General features: G+C 34.9%; 1 protein-coding gene across 4 annotated transcripts in view; it reads left to right on the top strand.

The window, feature by feature from the left end:
• The first annotated feature begins 5370 nt into the window (after positions 1–5370).
• The window catches only part of LOC143230401 (choline transporter-like protein 1), a 92483-nt gene continuing 76870 nt past the window's right edge, over positions 5371–20983 (top strand). Inside the window, exons 1-3 of one of the 4 annotated variants that reach the window (XM_076463906.1) lie at positions 5371–5866; positions 14462–14540; positions 16054–16167. In XM_076463906.1, coding sequence (XP_076320021.1) covers positions 14499–14540; positions 16054–16167 — 156 coding nt within the window. In that variant the 5' untranslated portion in view covers positions 5371–5866; positions 14462–14498. Of the gene's footprint in view, positions 5867–14461; positions 14541–16053; positions 16168–20983 lie in introns of those variants that run through there. The other 3 variants (XM_076463904.1, XM_076463905.1, XM_076463908.1) reach the window with 3 other exon arrangements.

Here is a 20983-nt window from a genome sequence, read left to right as displayed (position 1 = left end):
TTATCAAAGATTTCCCATGTGCAGAGATGTTACTTCAGCACCACAACTGAAGCTAAGCATTTTCTAATAATGGTATTAAACTGTAAGTAAAAAATGTAAACTGAAGACCAAACAACAAGTATTTACCACTAATAGATATTTAATAGTTATTCAATCACGTTGTTCTAATTCTGTTTTTGTTTCTTTATTCTAATACATATATCATTACTGCAATTTCTAATAGTTTCATCATTTGTCAGTAATTTAAATTTTGTATCTTCCTTCGTTCCTGTTAGGCCCGGCATGGCCAAACGTGTTAAGGCGTGCGACTCGTAATCTGACGGTCGCGGGTTCGCATCCCTGTCCCGCCAAACATGCTCGCCCTTTCAGCCGTGGGGGCGTTATAATGTTACAGTCAATCCCACTATTCGAGGTAAAAGAGTAGCCCAAAAGTTGGCGGTGGGTGGTGATGACTAGCTGCCTTCCCTTTAGTCTTACACTGCTAAATTAGGGACGGCTAGCACAGATAGCCCTCGAGTAGCTTTGTGCGAAATTCAAAACAAACAAATCGTTCCTGTTTTAGTATATTTCTTATTTATCTTTAAATTATCATAATTTGTATATAAATAGAGTTTTAGGTCCTGGTGCCACAGAATTAAATTTCTTAAAATCAATTTTGTATATGATTTCACTATTCGTTGGTAAAAGATTAGCCCAAAAGTTGACAGATGATAGCAATGACTAGCTACCTTCCCTCTGGTGTTACATTGCTAAATTAGGGACGGTTAGCACGAATAGCCCTGGTGTAGCTTTGCGCGAAATTCAAAACAAACCAAATTAAAAACATATTTATGTATATATATTTTTTGTTATCTAATAAAAGATATAACAAATTAAGAACATTTTCAAAATGGGACATTTTTTTTTATCCATCTCCTGTATGTATGTGACCAAAATCATAAATTCAATGTGGCATCATTTATTTCACACTTTGATTATTCAAACTTCGATATAATTATGAGGAATAATCATTCCTTTATCACAGAACACAGTTTTAAATAAAAGTACTTTCCTCACAAGAAAAACACGGCTTTCGCAAGAACTGTATGAAAGGGTTTGATTATATCTTTATTATTGTAATTACTAAATATAGTACCAAAAACGTAGTTCTTAAAAACTGTTATCTCTTCGATAAAAGGTACCACGTCTAACATATATAAAAAATATTACAACTTATATCAGCACAATGCGAACGCTTTTCTCGTGTGGTAATTCCCAGAAAAATATCTTTTTAAAGGAAATTTTAATTTTTATAAATTTTTCAATGAGGTATGAATACTAAGACTAGAAATTATTAGCACAAACAGTCGGTTCATTTTCTAGGACTTGCAAACGCTGTCATACCTGATTTTTATTAGCATATTTTCTCTTCTTGATGTTTTCCAGGAAATGCTCTGTTATAACTTATTTTGTTGACTAGCTTCTGATCTATTGGTCTTTGCTGATTCAACCCCTTTTATAGGGTATGAGGTCGAGTCCTTGTTATTATGATCGTTCTGCTGATCATGCAATACTAATAGATGCTATCCTAGCCTTTTCTAGAAAAGTAGACTTTCCATTGTTATGCACAAAGCGATACAATGGGCTCTCTGTGCTCTGCCCACCACGGTATCGAAACCCAGTTTATAACAATGTAAGTCCGCATACATATCGCCGTGCCACTGGGTGTGGGGGGTTCTGTAGAGAATCAAATTATTAAAATTCCAACCCCTAATGAGGATAATTCCTGAAAACAGAAACTACCTCTGTACATACACCAAAAACACTGAAGATTTTAGTTGTCGACCTCCATCATAGAAACAGATATGATACCTGCCATTTCAGAATAGAAAACCTGTTATCCGGCTCATCTACACAATTTCTCCATTTCTTGATAAGAAAAAAGAAAGTTGAACAAAACATCAACTGTTCTGTTGTGATAACCGAAAGACGTACGTGCACACAGTTATCCGATCTCCTAAAAACATGTGAGAGAGAAGTGCAGTGTTTCTTGCAATGTGATTGAAAGAGACATTATACAGTATTGAAGTTTGAATTAAGTAAAATGATTTATTTTCTTAATAAAATTGAAGGTTGAGCATCATTTGAGTTAACTATTAAGTTATAATGAAGTAAAAGAAGAAAAGTATAATAAAGCATATTTAAAGGTTAAATAAATGTAGCTCACACGATCAGAAGATAGGGTAATTAAAAGATCAGGACATAGAAGAAACCATTAAGTCAAGTGCTGATCCAATGAGACTCAAGACTATGCATCACAGTGATCAGCTTGGAAAACTCGAAAGGAAGCAGTCCTTGTCTGCATTCTTGAATGCAGGAAAATAAACCTAATTCATCATGCTCAAAATAACCTTTGGCTGCAGAACCAAAACGTATCTAGTTGGGATTTTGGCCAACATCAAGCCAATACATGCACAGTATAAGTGGATCAATGCAATATTTCATACCTGTCTTAGAGATTTCTAATGACTTACACCCTTGTGCAAATTAATTGAAACAAATGGTCATTTTACAATATTTTCAGCATGGCGGCGGGTGTAGGCTCGCTGGACCCGCTGATTTCCTTTAATAGTCATTTTTTCACGCAGACGGCGTCATTAGCTGTATTTTGCAATACGGTGGATCTATTTTTTGGATGTATGACGAAATTTTTAGGAATATTACGTGATTCAAAATTGCGTTAAAAGGGCAAGGAGACCAGTCAAAAAACAACTTCTTACCAACTCAATGAAGGAAAACGGTATCAATGGGGTCTGAAATACAAGAACTGGACCAAAGAACAATGGAGGAAGGTGTTATTCAGTGACGAGACTCATTTCTTCGTACAAGGTCAAAGAAGACTGCATGTTCGCAGATCTCCAGGTGAGAAAATTCGAGAATCTCACATCAATCAATTCGTAAAACATCCCTTAAAGAAGATGTTTTGGGGCTTTTTCAGCTACTATGACGTCGGAGGTTTACATATCGTAGAAGGTATGATGCGAGGACCACAGCACATTGAAGTGTTGCAGAGAAGAGTCGTTCCAGAATTGAAAAAGAGATTTTCAGATGGATCTGGCATTTTAAAGCAAGATCTGGCTCCGTGCCGCACATCGAAACTTGTGAAGAATTTTATGACTACAACGTGAATAAAGGTGCTGGACTGGTCTGGAAACTCTCCAGACTTAAATCCTATTGCAAATCTTTGAGCGATTTGTAAAGAAAGATTTCAGGGAAAAGACTATACTTCGAAAGATAAGCTAATTGAGGCCATAATTGAGGTGTGGTACCGCGATCCAAAAATTAGTAAAGATTGCAGTCAACTCGTGGACTCGATGTCAAAGCGAATTAATGATCTTCTGAAAAATAAAGGCGGTCATATCATGTATTAATTTGTGAGTAATTTTTAGATTCTCAGAAATAAAATGCAAAAACTTGAAAAAAATCGTAATTTTCCGTCTTGTTTCAATTAATTTGCACAAGGGTGTATCATGGTTCTAGCAGAATGCTTCACAGTTTAGGGCAGCTCTTGTTTAACCATCTTCAAGCTCAGTATTAGATGTCTCTCTTGATGGCGAGACAGTTCCAACTGGCAGATTTCAAACACAAGCTGTACCTCCAATTTTATTCATTTATTTATTTTTGCTGATCAGGGATATAAACGATGCGGGTTGCGGTCGAACTTTTCTGATTGGTGAGTGTGGTTGTTCCATAAGTACCTCCAGCCTGCAATGCACTAACTTTCTCAGTTGCATGTCCATGCCATATGTTTATCATGGGTAACCTTCCATGATGGAATTTGTTCATTAGCTCAGGACATTTAAGGCTGCATTTCTTTTTCATGAATTTATGGCGAGATCGAGAGTGTAAACATGATGTTTTTCAACATTAGCAAAATGTTTATGTCCTGGAAAGACGTTTTCCTAGACCTTGTTACTCTCTCGGATTGCAGCCTACCCTCGCTGTTGTGCACCTTTCACAGTATATAAAACATTTGTTTAACATTTTCTATTTCCAAGTATTACTGATTTACAAAACTTATGTTACACAACAGCATATTCATCAAAAATCAGAAAATTTTCGCAAAGTAAAATCCTGTAGTCGTGGCAGCAGATTCAAAGACTTATAAAATATTAACCAACGTAAAATTAATTTTTATTTAATAAGAAGAATTATTAGTTAAAAAAAAATGTGTATGCAGAACGTGAGACAGCGCTTTTAGTTTGCACATAATGACTTTGGAATCTTCTTTCTATTTTCGTGATATTTCTGCTTTAGGATGCAAGAGTATGACTTTCAAACAATAACACTATCTCTATCAGAGAGTTGGTGCTATTTAGGTCATTGGTTGTTTCAAAGGTTTTAGTTAGTTTGTTTGTTTCTGAATTTCGCACAAAGCTACTCGAGGGCTATCTGTGCTAGCCGTCCCTAATTTAGCAGTGTAAGACTAGAGGGAAGGCAGCTAGTCATCACCACCCACCGCCAACTCTTGGGCTACTCTTTTACCAACGAATAGTGGGATTGACCGTCACATTATACGCCACCACGGCTGGGAGGGCGAGCATGTTTGGCGCGACGGGGATGCAAATCCGCGACCGTCAGATTACGAGTCGCACGCCTTAACACGCTTGGCCATGCCGGGCCTCAAAGGTTTTAGAATTTCTACACTTAAATGTGGCGATTTTACCACAGAAAGCAGGTTGGAGAGTCCAAAAGCAAGTCCGCACAAGTATCGTTTATGAGAAATGTTCAAATATATTGCAGAGACATTTGGTATGTGTATTAAAAAGTTTAATTAAAGTGCAAGTACAACATTTCGACCTTATTTTGTCATCATCAAGTTATCAGGATAAACTTGCATAAATACCGAATTAGACGCACGCCTTGATCTTGCGTACTTAGCACATGAAATGAGTTCAGCAATACATAAGGTGAAAGTCCGTAAGCACTCTAAAACCATGTATATCTGACATATTTTCAGTATTTCTGTAAATCAAACAGTTTACCTTTCTGAGCCAATTACTACATTTTCAAAGTTTTGTGGTAATTGTAAATACTGTAACCAGGACCGTAGCTAAAGTGTTCTTAGTTAAAGGTGAATTTTCAACAAATTTAATAATTGCCTTAGAAACTGTACTTTGGTTAGGTATAATTCCTGTGTGGTTGCCATATTTTTAAACACTTTAGTGTTTGAATAAAAAAATGAAACAAAATATGCAGGTTCTTGAGCTCAAGTTACTCTCGGTCGTTCGGCTGTTTCCGTGACGTTTTACAACTATGACGTAATAGTTTCCAAACACGCTTTATTGCACGCCAACCATTGTGTTCCTTTCAGTGCTGGTGTTTTATGTATTATCGGTCGAACATGTATCGAAATTAGTTTTTCGATCTCAGTCCTACATGACTGCATTTTCATCTCTACAAGTGACTTATGAACTAAACGCCTTCTTGATGCTAACACGTATTTTTAGTATAGTTTGAATTTTCTATTTCATACTGTGGCATTTTGTAATATATAATAATACTATGTATATATTTAAATGGTAAAGTGAATTATTAAGGCTGCCATGCTTCATTGATCGGTGAAATGAAGCGTCTCGAGGTTTCAAGGGGAAAGAAAACGAACTCACCAAATTTCAGTTACATTAGATTGATCAATCAGTTCTATCTACTTCGCGCAGAACAAAATTCCAGAGAACAATCTTCAGCAGATGTAACTCAGTCATCCAGTACGAGGGAGTCGCAGGGATATCAGTTCCTGGAAATATTCGACAGTGTTTGCCTCTAATACTTTTTCTTTAAAAACAACATTTTTGACGATTGTTTAAGAGTTTCCAAGTTTAGGCCTGTGAGTATTTAAGACTACTCTTCACATTTTGTTAGACTTAACTACGGCACCGTCCTTCTACAATGATTGATTAATTCCTTCAATTTCGGATCTATTATAAAACAGATCGCATTACAACTAGTCTCATTAATTACTACTTACGTTTAAATAAGTAATATATATATAATTAATCGCTTCCTTTCGGCCAGTCCTGTAATACTAATACAGGGGTACTTTTCTTACACATTTGTGATGCCAGTAACACATAATGTAAAAGCGGTGCCGAGTTGTACATATATAAAGCGTAAATAATACATTCTATGCAGTTGAAAGGAATAGGATACTATCTGCTATAAGTCTCTCTTTGGAAACACTTTCACTTCAGGTTCGTATTCCAAATTTTGAGTTTAAAAGCTAGATCATAATTTATGCATATATTTTACAAAAGTTCTCGGCTTTTGTGTTTCTAATTTTCAGTTTGGAAACTAAATCATATAATATATGTATTCATTATTTACAGACATGAGAAACATTCTTCGTTGAGTTTGTTTGTTTAGGAATAAGCACAAAGTTGCACAATGGGCTATCTGTGCTCTGCCCACCACGGGTATCCAAACCCAGTTCCTAGCGGTGTGAGTCCACAGATATAACGCTGTGCCACAGGGGGAGGGGCGTTGAGTTGTGAATGTTACTTTCACAGATAATAACCAGGTTATGGTAATATTAATATAGTGATTGAAAAAGAGTATTTTTCTTACACATTTGTGATGCCAGTGACACATAATGTGAAAATGGTGTCGAGTTGTACATACATAAAGTGTAAATAATACATTCTATGCGGTTGAAAAGATAATAGCCCGTTTATGATACACGTTTTTATATTGTAGATAATGTGTTAAAATGGAATTTGAATTATTTATTTTATTATGCTCATATGAGTGTTATTTATGAAGTTGATACTGTGTATAAAGTGTGTGATGTCAACATACTTGGTAGTTTATGTCGCGGTGAAAACGTATGATAACATAAATGTTAGAATCTGCTGGTTGCAGTGTGAAACATATTTCCATGATGAAGACGAATATTCAGCTAAATCAGAGGATCAGTTGATGTCCAGCGAATAATGAATGTTTGAGTGTTCAGTCAAACAAAAGCTGCTGGTGTCCATCTTGAAATGAATGCCATATTAAAGTCAAGAGGACTAATGGAAATTAAATGGCCAACAAATGTTACAGCATAAGAATTTTGTTGATTTTTATTTTTTCATATAACTTAAAACACTATAAGTTTTATGAAATTGATATAACGATTTAGTAAATGTAGGATTAGGATTCTATTCAGATTAGTAATAATACGCTTTTCATTAAACTTTGTATTTTGGTTCCGTAAAGACTGTCTTCAAATATCATAGAAATAATGATACGTTTTTGATGTAAAATAATAATATTAGTCTTAACTAAAAATCTATAATTAACAGGACGACGTAGCTATGAGACATTTTCGTAGCGCTTGGTATTATCTTAATGTATGATTTTGAAGCCTTGTTATCTAGGTTTGAATAAACCGGTATGGCTCCTGAAAAGTGGTGTCGATATATATCTGAATTTGTCATTGTGAGACAGAAAAATTACTCTGTTTTAATGCTTTCATCAACAAACAACGTTACGTTCACAATAAATAATACCAGGTGGTTAAGGCACTCAATTCGTAATCTGAGGGTCGCGAGTTCGAATCCCCGTCGTACCAAACATGCTTGCCCTTTCAGCTGTGGGGGTGTTATATTGTTAGGTCAATCCCACTATTCGTTGGTAAAATAGTAGCCCAAGAGTCGGCGGCTGGTGGCGATGACTAGCTGCCTTCCCTCTAGTCTTACACTGATAAATTAGAGACGTCTAGCGCAGATAGCCCTAGTGTGGCTTTGCGTGAAATTCAAAACAAACCAAATCAAACAATAAATAACTCGTAAGGCACAAAAGAATCCCTTTCTTGTACACGCTAGTAGCTATTGAAAGCAAATATTCTTAAATCCTTGTTCATCGCAAGGCTTCTGTTAGTCTATGCAGTGTTTTTACATCGCAGCATTCTGAGGGGACAGTCTTGGATGAGTAACATCCGATTAATTATGTACACAATACAAAGGAAGCTGGAAATCATGTTGAAAATTAACAGAAGACTCCGATTTGCACGATAATTATGCCCTTGGATATATGAAAAATATTTATATGTTGAAAGAAAAAACTCATCTAAAACCCAACCTCAGAAACGTCACTAATACATAGACTCAATACTTTTTTTCTTTAGCAGGTGATTCTCTCTGTTAATACAAACTTGACGACTGAACAGAAATATTAAGAGCTCGGTCCTTCCCCTAAAGATGTCCCCCACTGCAACAGCGCTAAGTCTACGTATTTACAACGCTAAAATCAAGCGTTCGTTTCCCTTTGGTGGGCATAGCAGATAGCCAGATGTGGTTTTGCTATAAGAGAAACACACATACACCCATAAAGATAGTTAAACATACTGTAATATCTCTTAGCGATTACTTCTATAAGTACCTTATACAGTGTCTGAGAATCAAAGGTGTTAAGGTTCTCAATATGTCTTTAAAGAACTGTAGTTTTATCTAAAGAACGGTGTACAAAATGTAAACAATATAGTAAAATGTATACAAAATAAACCGAACGAGAACTACACTTGAGGGTGTTAGATTATGTGAAGACCTTTCATCGATAAAATACTACTTTAAGTAACATAACAAAAATCGTTTGGAATACCGATTAATTAAAAGGAGGTACCTCTGTAAAAGGTGCGAAACACACTGTACTTCTAAGAGAAGAAATGCACAGAACCAATTAGGATATAAAACGATTATCAAAAATCAGTAGGGACCGTAAATGGTTTACTCATTTTAAATTTTAATTACAATTTCTATGATTTTTTAAAAAATGTACATATATGTATAGCCTAAAAGAACGAATGCATCTTTTACTTTTCATGTATTAACTTCCAACCGATATCTCTCAGAATTGTCAGTAAAATGATAAGTATGTGATATTTTGACAGTGCTGTGCCGATGTTTGATGGCTTTCTGCGCGACATACAAATTCGGTGTCGCCCCACCTGCTTCATTAGTTCACTTTGTTAGACAAGTGGATAATTGGCACCTCCATGTGCGAACGCACGTCTCGCACTACCCAAGGTACAGTCATATTTTTGAAACGAAATATGTGTTTTCCTGTAAATTTGTGTCAAACAGTGTCATTATGACATATCAGTGAACGTACTTCATGAGTAAAGTTTATATTCTTATGTTTATATTCTATTTTTTGAAGTACTACAGTCGCGACTAATAATCTAAATATGCCAAAAAGCCCTCAGGGTGCGTCAAGCAGATTGAACTTTCAAATACTGAAGTGTCGCTTTTCTTGATAAAAGCAAAAGTCCTTTTGTCTTAGAACCTTAATGTTTCCTTTCTCTATTCAAGGCGAAGAAGAATATTTATCTGTTTTTAAATTTCTGCTTTCCATGTTAAGTACGAATGAACCACATGGATATAACAATCCAATATTAATATCGTGTATTCTTAACCGTTCAAACCGAAATAGATCTCTTCGAGTTGTTATTATGAAGTTTCTATTGAAGAAAGGGGGAATCTATTCGTATAATGCTCACAACTACAGGGCTCCCGATCAGACAGCGGTTAGTCGACGGACTTACAGCAGTGCGACCAGGGATTTGATTCCTCTTGGCGGACATGTCAGATAGCCCGCCATTATGGCTTTGCTATGAATTACACACACTTGTACAATTACAAATGCTAATGTGTACATAAAGATCAAGTTGTAACAAGGCACGATAGAAATACAATGACTGTTTGTCATTCATCAACAAAGCTTAAAGTTTTTGGCAACAAACGAGATCTAGTTATTGTTCTCTGTATTGTGTATGCTGTATTGTGTGACTAGAAAGCAATGAAATCGAATAAAACCATATATCGTGGAACAATTAGTCAAATAAATGACATATATTTCTACGTTGTTAAAAGTCAGTTACTAAGAGACCGCAAAACTTCGTACTCAGCAGGATCTATGGTTTTACAAAGCTAAGATACTGGGCTCGATTCCCCGCGATGGACAGAATGCAAACAGCCTATTGTATTCCTTCGCGCTAAAGAAAAAACAAACTCAACAAATTGTACAGTCTCATAACACTTAAATATAGTTACTGATATGAAATATCTACGTTGAGATCTTCTTTAGAATAACGTAATAAATCTGTAAAAATGTTGGTAGAAAGGTAAACTATGTTCTGTTTATATTACTTACTAAAGTTGGTATTTTCATATGTACTTTGTATAGTATGACATTTTATCTCCCAGTAGCACAGCGGCATATCTGCGAACTTATAACGCTAGACAGCAGGTTCCGATACCTGTGATGATCAGAGTACAAATGCACATTGTGTAGTTTTGTGCTTAACTATAGACAAACTCTAACATTAAAATATTTTTTTTTAAATCTGCTCTCTTGTCTGTGAACTTATAACATTAGAAACTGGGTTTCACTACCCGTGGTGGGCATAGCACAGATAGCCATCGAGTAGCTTTGTGCTTAACTACAAATAAACACATTTAAAATCTTTTTTTTCAAAAACGTGATCATGCAGTTTTTCAGAACGTCATGAGAAAAAGTCTTAAAATATTATTGTGTAGATAGAATGTTTCATTACGATTAATATAGGGCCTGGAATGGCCAAGCGTGTTAAGGCGTGCGACTCGTAATCTGAGGGTCGCGGGTTCGCATCTCTGTCGCGCCAAACATGCTCGCTCTCCCAGACGTGGGGGCGTTATAATGTGACGGTGAATCCCACTATTCGTTGGTAAAAGAGTAGCCCAAGAGTTGGCGGTGGGTGATGATGATTAGCTGCCTTTCCTCTAGTCTTACACTGCTAAATTAGGGACGGCTAGCACAGATAGCTTTGTGCGAAATTAAAAAAACAACAAGATTAATATATATCAAGATTTAGGCGACCTTTACTTTGTTAATTGGATTAGCTTTGACGTTTCAAAGATTTACATCTGTAACACACGAAAGCAGCTTGCTCTTATCCTTCTACAACTAGAATAGAATATATCTTTATTCACTTATATTCAGAAACATGTTTTAAACTTCTTCATGTAGCTATAATGCATTTAGTTAACGCTCATGTAATGAAGATGTAGGTAGTGGATACTTGCTTTAAGTGCCACCTAAGACTACAGTTACGTACCATACGTACTGGCTCAAGTGTGGATAGAGCCGAAAGTTTGCACAGAGCTATGAGTAAATTTCTTCTTGAAAGCGCGTTCACTAACGTAGGTAACATAGGAATGTTTGACACTGCCATAGGAGTTTGCTATGACTTTAAAGCATTATATGACAATAATCCTACCGTATTTTGTAGACTTAGATTTGTCTTTTTTCACTCTCATCAGCTAAAATGATAAATGAGCTCAAGAGCCACCAAATCATTGTTGTAAGACCCCTTACTGTGGACTGAATATATTGTTTTTAATTTGTTCTTCAGTCTTTCCTTCGGTGTCCATTTTATTTCATTCCTTTGCAACTAATTTTGTTTCAATTACACATTACACTACTTATTTTTACTCGTCTGTTACAATTTTAACTGTTAATACCATCTAACAAGTTATTAATTTTGGTGCTTTGATTTTTTATTTTTTTGCAAAGCTTGTTTTAAGCACGCCTCTTTTTTCAGTTTGACTTTGCGGTTGCTGTTAAGTTAGTACATCTTGACTAAAAAAATATTTCATGGAACTCTGTAGAATTCATTTATGTGACTACGATGGCCTTATCAGCTATAGCGGTTCCAATAGATCTTCAGTGGTTGAAGTGACGAGAATGGAACAATAATTCTGTCTTACATGATGGTGAGAAACCCACTTTAAATAAAAATGTATCTCGGAATGGCTGGTATGGGTATTAACACTTTACTTATATAGCAGAAAACAATGTTTCCTATTTCTAAGTCATTTTCAGGTTTACAAAGACAGCACATGTCTTAGGGACGAGAATATAAATTGGTAGGGGATTGTATGGGGCGTTGTAGTAAGATGTTAGGTTATTAATTAGTACAGGTATAAAGGTGTTCCTTTATATTGGTTGAATTTTGGTTTTAGTTGTTATGTAAGTAGGTATTCTTTACCCGTCACAATACTCCACTGGTGATCTTACCCAAGAAAACTGCGTTTATCAAGATGTGTGCAGCTTTGAGTTTTTTGTGTTGTGCCAGCGATGATCTGTAACTATTAAAAATCACATTTAGTAGTCAGTGACCTCAAGTTTTTGATAAAGCACGTGTTTGTCTTTGGATGCAGGTCTGTAAAAGAACTTTTAACTGTACGGCTGGTTTACGTTACTTTCTCTACCACTGATGTGCAAAAAATCTGAACTCAGTACATAAATAAGAACTTCATGAAATGCTATGAGAACTTTCTATGGATTTGTGAAGTAAAATGAATTTGTGGGTATGAAAATAATAACAAATTATTACATAGACGTGGGTATTTCTCATCTGGTAAAACAAATACTGTGCAGGAGTTTTTGGCGCACCACGAATGTTACCAGTGCAAAAGATTAGTTAAAGAATTGAATAATACAATCTTAATACAGTCGTGGTGATCTCTAACAGTGATGAAAACGATGATAACGGTGATGAAAAAAAATGATGTGATGATAATGTTTTGGAAAGATTCCCACTAGGTAAGTGTGGTAACATGTAATTGCATTTTTTTTCATTCATAATGTTCTAAAAACACCTAGGTCCACATTTCGAAAGCGCTCGAGTTATAGGATTCCTATTACACTATATTCATTAATATTGGGAAAACATTTTACAGGTTGGTGAACAGAATATTCTTGGGAGAGACTCACTAATGGTTTGTGAACCTGATGATGACTGAAGAAGGTCGAAACGTTGTTCGCTCCTCTACATAAAAATTGTCTCAACCCAAATGAGCCGTTTTTACATATAGACATTTAGTTCATCGTCTTACATTATCATTCAAGGCTTTTGTTTGTGCTTTCTGTGCTCGCTTTGTTTTAAATCTTCCATCCTACAACACTTAATACTATATTTTGGTCACAGTCGTTTAATGAACTTTTAGCTATTTGTGCCGATATTTTACCCAATGTAAACGACATAATTTAGATTCCTTTATAGCATACAGAACAATAATGTCCAAGGAGATTCGAGAGCTGAAGCGACTAACAACACCCTTCTAAAGCACTTTCTTGTTGCATTCATACTACCATACTCTTGAAATGAAACTTTTCTCTTAGAAGACAATTTTAATCCACATTCTGATTATGTCAACATCCTTGAACTGAAGCGTTTCTCCTGCAATACATTTTTAATGCACGACCAACACACTCTGAAATTATAACGATGCTACCCAAATCTCGAACTGAAGCGCTTCTTCTACAGAACTAATCTACTACAGGGAGATGATCTAAAAACGTTTACTGTATTTTATTTAAGGACTATAACGTAGTAAGTCCTTGATATACGAATAACCAAACAAATTAAATAAGTAACATCAATTAATAGCATTTTTACATGATCCGGTGGTTAGATTGCTTGACTCGTGGATTCGAATCTTCATCCCAGCATAAATACTCGCCATTTCAGTCACGATGCGTTATAATACTACAGTCAATCCCATTATCCGTTGGTAAAAATGTAGCCCAGAAATTTGTGGTAAGTGGTAATGACTATCCGCTTTCCCTCTATTCTTTCACTGTTGAATTAGGGACGGCGAGCGCAGATAATCCCTGAGTAGTTTTGCGCGATATTAAAAAAAAATAACAACCAAACCATTTGCACATTCTCTAATTAATGTTTATTAACGGTATCTGTATAGCAGGGATATTGTAAAGTTCCGAGCACTGTGAAAGAGTTGTCAGTTGATTACAAAGACCACTTGAAACTTGTTAAATTTTATATCTGTATTGGTGGTCAAAACAAAACAGCGTATCTATGCAATTGAACGGTCTGTGTACAGCCGAAAGTAATGGTAACAAGGTTAATACATGTTTTGCGTGTTGAGAACTTGACTTTTCTTAATCACAAACGCCAGGCAAAACAAATACACAGGAAATAAAGCCAATGACGTCAATTTACAAAAACTAAATATGAAACTTAACAACCGTATCGATTTTAGATAAAAAAGCTTTGTGTATTTAGATAGAAAAAAAATTGTACTTCATGATTTAGTTACATTTCCATAAAGATATATTCCAGTGTTTGTTTCGTTGTTTACTTTCTAAAGTTACTGTACATTTACATCAGAAAGGTTTATCTTTTCTGCGATATAAGATAAAAGTCAACAGCATAGAGATTGTATCGTTAGTCATCAATAGAGAGCGGTCTACTGTGGCGTAACTACTCATAATATTGTGTTATTATTAGAAATGTTATTTTTTACGTTTTTTGAAAACTTTATGAGCTCTTTAAAGTTTAAAGTTGGATGTTTAACGATCTAACATAAAATAAATAAGCATTTACAAGTGTTTTGAAATAAACTTTCGGTTAACCGTTTTTTGTTATTATTCTCTATAGTTCCACTCATATGATAGCCTGAAAGAGAAGAGTTAAGATGGGATGTTTTGGAGCAGCTACTAGGGTACATTCATCATCGGTATGTTTAATTCTAATTACAAAACATGAAGTAGGTGTACAAGTCCACTGCAAATTAAACTGTTTTCCTTACAAAAGTTAAAACGTATGTTGAAAATAATAGTTGACTCTTAAAATGGCCATTTTATTTCAAAACAGTATTAGCGATTATTACATAAAGTCCCTATAACAGGGTCAATATAGGGGGGGAGGCGAATTTCTATCCTTTTTACAGTGTGTAATATGACAGTTAGAAAAGACAGTTTTATTGACATAACGTTTTCAGTCTCATTAAAGAGTAAATAAAATACGCATTAATTATTGTTTAATACCAGTTTTGTTGAAAATGTTTTCGACTTTCACGAATATAATTCAACTTTTAAAACTCTAAAATGAAATTATTTTCAGTTCTATTTTGTATAACACAGAAACTTGTTCCAGCATGATGGAGAAACAAACACTAATATATCATAGTTTTCTATATTTTGTTAAATTAAATGAATCTTTATTCCTATTTACAGCTAATAACGACTGGAGTGTCTACAGAATTTCTGTGGTTTCTGCACAACAGTGCCACATAGACATGAAAGTTTGTTTGTTCGTTTTTGAATTTCGCGCAAAGCTCCTCGAGGGCTATCTGCGCTAGCCGTCCCTAATTTGAGGGTCGTAATCTGATGGTCGCGGGTTCGAATCTCCGTCGCACCAAACATGCTCGCCCTTTCAGCCGTGGGTGCGTTATAATGTTACGGTCATCAGTGATGACGAGAAACCCACTTGTTGAGAAATTTATATGCAAAAACGGCTCGTTTGGGCTGAGAAAACACTTTACATAGAAGAGCGAACAACGTTTCGACCTTCTATGTAAAGTGTTTTCTCAGCCCAAACGAGCCGTTTTTGCATATAAATGTTACGGTCAATCCCACTATCCGTTGGTAAAAGAGTAGCTCAAGAGTTGGCGGTGGGTGGTGATGACTAGCTGCCTTCCCTCTAGTCTTACACTACTAAATTAGGAACGGCTAGCGCAGATAGCTCTCGTGTAGCTTTGCGCGAAATTCAGAAACAAAAGGCAAAACATCAGAGAGAGACTTCTAGCACATTAAAACCTACCAGGAATATAATTCAGCAAACAGAAAATTACTAGCTGTTTTATGTAAATAAATGTTTAAATGAACAAAAATGATGAGCTCATAAACCAAAATGTACCAACTGTTTCGTGTACACACGAGCGCACGCGGATAAACTTTACCAGTATATTACACATATATTTTTAGTTGCTAACGTAACATTTGCGAAAACGTTTATTATCGATATTGTGCGTCAACTTACATGCCCAGTACATTTATTTCCATGGAAACAGATAAAATAAACTTCGAATTGAAATATTAACTAAAGAATCAATGAATAATTGATTGTTAATTAATTAAGTACTAAAATTAAAATAGTGATAATTAACTACATTATTTTTCTTAATCAGCCAAATATGATTATATGTACTATTAGAACACAGACATTTTGGGTAAACTTTTTTTTTTCAGGTGAATGGAAGACCTGTTCCTCCTGATTTAGAAAATTTTGACGGACCAGTGAAAGAGCGACAATGTCGTGACGTTACCTTCCTAATTTTATTTGCTTTTTTTTTTGGTTTTTGGGTAAGCACGATAATATAAGAAGTCAGTTCACATAGAACTGATTTACCTCTCAATAACTATTTGCACATGGCGTCCCTAATACTGAATTGAGATATTAGAGGAAAGGCAGCTGATCAAATACATCTACCATCAATTCATGGGATATTCCAATCTAAAATTCACATAAAACCTAAAATTCACAGTCTGGCAAATTAACCACTGGGTTTCGTTCGACTGAGCATATTCAATCTTTTTTTTTTTTTTTGGATTTTATTACGTTTGTTTTTGAATTTCGCCCAAAGCTACACGAGGGCTATGTGCGCTAATCATTCTAATTTAGCAGTGTAAGACTAGAGGAAAGGCAGTTCGTCATCACCATCAATTGCCAACTTTTGGGCTACTCTTTTATCAACGAATTGTGGGATTGACCGTAACATGATATTTCTCCCACGGTTGAAAGGGCAAACATGTTTGGTGTGAGAGGTATTCAAACCTGTGACCCTCAAATTACGAATCGAGCGCTTTAACCATTTGACCATGCCGAGCACTCCATTCAATTTAAAGTCAATTGATAGTTAGTGTAAATATAATTGTATTTATTCATATAATGATAAGTTATCATTGATCATCATCGTCTAACGGTTTTACGTTCAATTAATTAAGAGTAATTGTAAGTCTCCCGAAGGTGAAAACAGAAAAGTAATTTCGATTAACCCAGTTTAACATGAGTAGTTTAGTTGGTATTATGAACTACTTTATAAGTGAATACAGTGTAAAATGGGTGGTTCAGTTCGTAATATTAAACATTTTACAGACGAATACAAAGTACAATGATGGCTTACTTAGTATTACTAAATATTTTATTGATAGAAATAGTATAAAATGAGAGGTTTAGCTGGTATTATTAATCACTTCATGGATGTATATACAGTGTAAAATGAGTGGCTTGGTTGGTTATATTAACCGTTTTTATAAATATGTCGTATGTACGGTTGTACTCATAGTAGAAGTGGGCTAGATATGCAATATATGCAATACAATTTAAAATCTCACTCTGCAAACAGCATGTAAACGCAATTTTATAAGCATTTTCCACACACTGTTGAATAGTAAACAAATATACTGCAGAGAAGCAAAATACCAAACCACATCAGAATGTCCGAAGAATAAAAACAAAAATTTCACAAACAAACAAATAAATTTGTTAATCTGACTGACGAACATTGTTGAAAAGGCATAATTCTCTCCTGCCTTCGCCTTATACAAATCTAATTGCACATGATTGAATTACGCTACCTTGGCTAAAAGAGTATTTATTTGTTTCACTTATAACCTTAGTAATAAAAAGTACTAACAATAAATATTTAGTAACATTACTAACGGGTTAACAATACATTAGTAACCACTTTCTATGATTACAAGCACGCTCCGTAGGTTGTCAAATAACAGCCCACCTCCTTATATTACGCATTACGTGATCATCTAGTAGCTGTATCAGCTAAGCAACAACAAAAAAAAAGAATACGTAAATTTTCTAGATTCATCTTCAAACTATGATCTAATCTTTGAAAGCGAAGTTCTTAGTGCAATACATCTAACTCGAGGATTCTGTGTTGGACAAAGTAATTCTATCATACTAACTGGTACATAAAAAGTGAGTCTCTTAGCTGAGGACAAACTCTACCACTGCCACTACCACGTCTTTACTTGAGCGTTCTTGGATTGAAACAAAAAAGATAAGTTGTATAGCTTACCTTTACTGGGGTTGTACTTGAAACAGTGCAATTCTTAAAATATTCCTTTCAAGGAAACAAAACAATAGAAAAGGAGAAAAACCTCATGTTAGTAATCTTCAAAAATCTTTGTTCCAGCAAAGATAGCGTTACTGTAAGAAAATAGATAAGATTAGAAACGGTAATGCTGAATTTGCGAAACAAACCCTAGTTATTAATCCAGCCAAAGAAAGGGCTGCTACCATGGCTAGATGAAAAAAAAACTTTTGTAAAGATATCGGCAAGATGCAGGAAATGTTGAGAGACAGCTCTGAGAAAAGTGACGAGAAGGATAGGCCTAGAGCCTAATTACTTTCGAGTCTTAGTACTAACAAACCTAGCAAAGCTACGTTGGGCTATCTGTTGTGTCTATTGAAGGTTGAAGCGATGTAAATCTGTAGACTTCCCACTGACCACAGGAGAAAATGAAATAGGATTGGTAGGAATGCTTCCTTTTCTGCAGTAAATAGCTCAAAATTAGAGATTGATATGTATGAACCGTTAATCTAATCATGTACAAAGGTGTTATTGAATATAAAGATTTATTTTCTAATTTCATTCATAATAAAATGAATTGACAGCATTTATACAATCTTTCCTATTGCTTGCTGTGATAATAGATGGATTATTACATTGATGTAATATGTATAAAACATAACTAAACTTCTAAGCAACATTGGATACCAATATGTCTTTATTCTGAAACGTTTTATGCATCCCAGTGCAGGTTACCTAATTTACTAAAAAATCCAGACAGATAGCAAATGTTTAACTTGACCTAAGCTAATTTTGTCCTTTGGAGTTAGCTTTGCATGTTTATTTTAAACCTAGAATTTGTCTATCCTATCACATTCCCTGTTTGTCAGGTCAGTCATGGAGGGTATTTCAATAGGATGTTTGGTACAAGCCTATATTTATTCTATCCTATCACTTTCCCTACTTGTGAAATGATTCATGGAGCTTGTATCAGTGGGATGTTGGGTGTACGTCGATATATTGTCTATCGTAACACTTTTCCTGCTTGATAGATGACGCATTCACGACATCTCAGTATGAGTTTTACTATGACCAAAAGCTTATTTGGATGGGAAAGTGTTAGCATGGTGTATCTGTACGTTTTCCAGCCTAAACACTACACTGCCACTATTTTGAACGAATCCCACCTTATATAGTTTTGCAGTAGATTTCACGTTTTGGCATTTTTTTTTTTAATTTAGCACTATATCACTGAGTGAAAGCCAATATCTTGTCTATTATGCATTTTTCCTGCTTGCTAGATTATTCTTTGAGGGTTTCTCAAGATTATATTTGAAATAGACCTATAATTTGTCTAGTCTGGCATGTTCTTTGCTGGTTAGTTGATTTCTAGAAGGTGTCTCAATGAAATGTTTGGTTTAAGCCTCTATTTTGTTTATCGTGGTAAATTCCCTACTTGGCAGACAATTCACGGTTGATGTCTCAAGAGGATATTTGGTGTGCTGGTTTTGTGAATGAAGATATATAATTTAGAAACTATATTTTCAAGTTTATGCAAAAAGTGATACGTGTGGTACTGCGCTTTATAAATATAATCTTAATCAAAGTTAGCTTTCTGGTGGTATTCGCCAGGTAACTGTCATGTGAATATGCTACTAACATAGATTAACCAGCAAGTAAATTGGAAGTTTCACTTATCAGATATTTCATTTTGTCATTAATTTCACAATGCCATTAGCCGATTCATTTCTAAATGAACAATAATTAATTACAACTTTGGTAAGTAAATATAAATCTTCCAGCAAGTGTAATTTTGTAGCTTACCTTTAGATCGAATGTATAAAGTTAATTTGGTGTTCACAGATAAAATTAAATCTACAAGAACAAAAAGCTTAAAAAGTAGTTTTGCTTAGTAATAAAACAAACACAGACAATGAACAAAACACTCGAAAATTTGGGTTAAACAAACAAAATATTTATTCATGCTTATATAGTATTACATGTGTTACTTAACACATAAAAGTGTTTTATTAGGACGGTTACTATCAGTTAGTTAAACTTTCTGATTGTTGGAGCAGATAGGAAAAAAACATGATTGCATGTAATGATGAAAGCAAAGATGTACGTATGCCATATTTTGAATTTTTATTAAAGTTTTAGTGTGGTGACTCAGCATGGCTCGGTAGTTAATACACTCGTCTTGCAATCTGTGGAGTGCGGTTTCAAATCATCATCCTACCAAACACGCTCGCCTTTACATCCATTGGAGCGTTATAATGTGATAGTCAATCCCCCTATTAATTGATTCAAGAGTAGAAATTAAAGAGTTGGCATGGGTGGTGATAGCTAGCTACCTTTTCTGTAGTTTTTCATTTATAAATTAGGGAGGGTTAGTGGATAGAAAACTTTAAACCGAAATTACTCTTCCTTGCTTGCTCAGGGCTCGCACCTTATACTAGGATGATCTCGTTCGTCATGGTTTCTTTTATTTTATTTTATTTTTCTCTTTTTTCTCCCCCTTTTTTAATTTTATTTTATGATATTTATTATTTTTCTTTCCAATTTTATCTTTCAACTATTTTTTTTTCTTTTCTTATATTTATGTAATTTTTTCAACTTCATTTCATTTCTTTTATTTATATTCTATTTATTTATTTTTTATTTTTTTTCTTCTTTTCGGGTAGCTGCATCAATATCCTAATATCACGAATGGGGCGAAGAGAAGTCCATCTTTCTGAGCATCCCCGGTTATCTCCTATCTCCTCCGGGGATAGAGAACTTCAAACCGAAATTTCTGTCAGTTTTGTTGTTGTTGTTGCAGATAGCCCTTGTACAGTTTTGCACGAAATTCCAACCAAATTAGACTGAACATAATGCATTTAATAATGTGATCTTACCAGTCAGCAATCATCTCATATACACATGAATTTCTTTCATCATTGTTTGATTGCTAAGGTAGAGCTTTGGTTCTAGAGGAGAGGGTGGTAAGAACAGCAATGTGATTCCTTACAACATGGATAATGATCATTGTTTTTAACGTTGAAGGTTTATGGACTTGTTTATCAAGAACACAAACCTGACTTTGGAAA

This window comes from Tachypleus tridentatus, chromosome 10 (assembly GCF_004210375.1).
Source record: "Tachypleus tridentatus isolate NWPU-2018 chromosome 10, ASM421037v1, whole genome shotgun sequence".
Taxonomy (NCBI): domain Eukaryota; kingdom Metazoa; phylum Arthropoda; class Merostomata; order Xiphosura; family Limulidae; genus Tachypleus; species Tachypleus tridentatus.
This window is presented reverse-complemented; position numbering and strand designations above follow the sequence as displayed.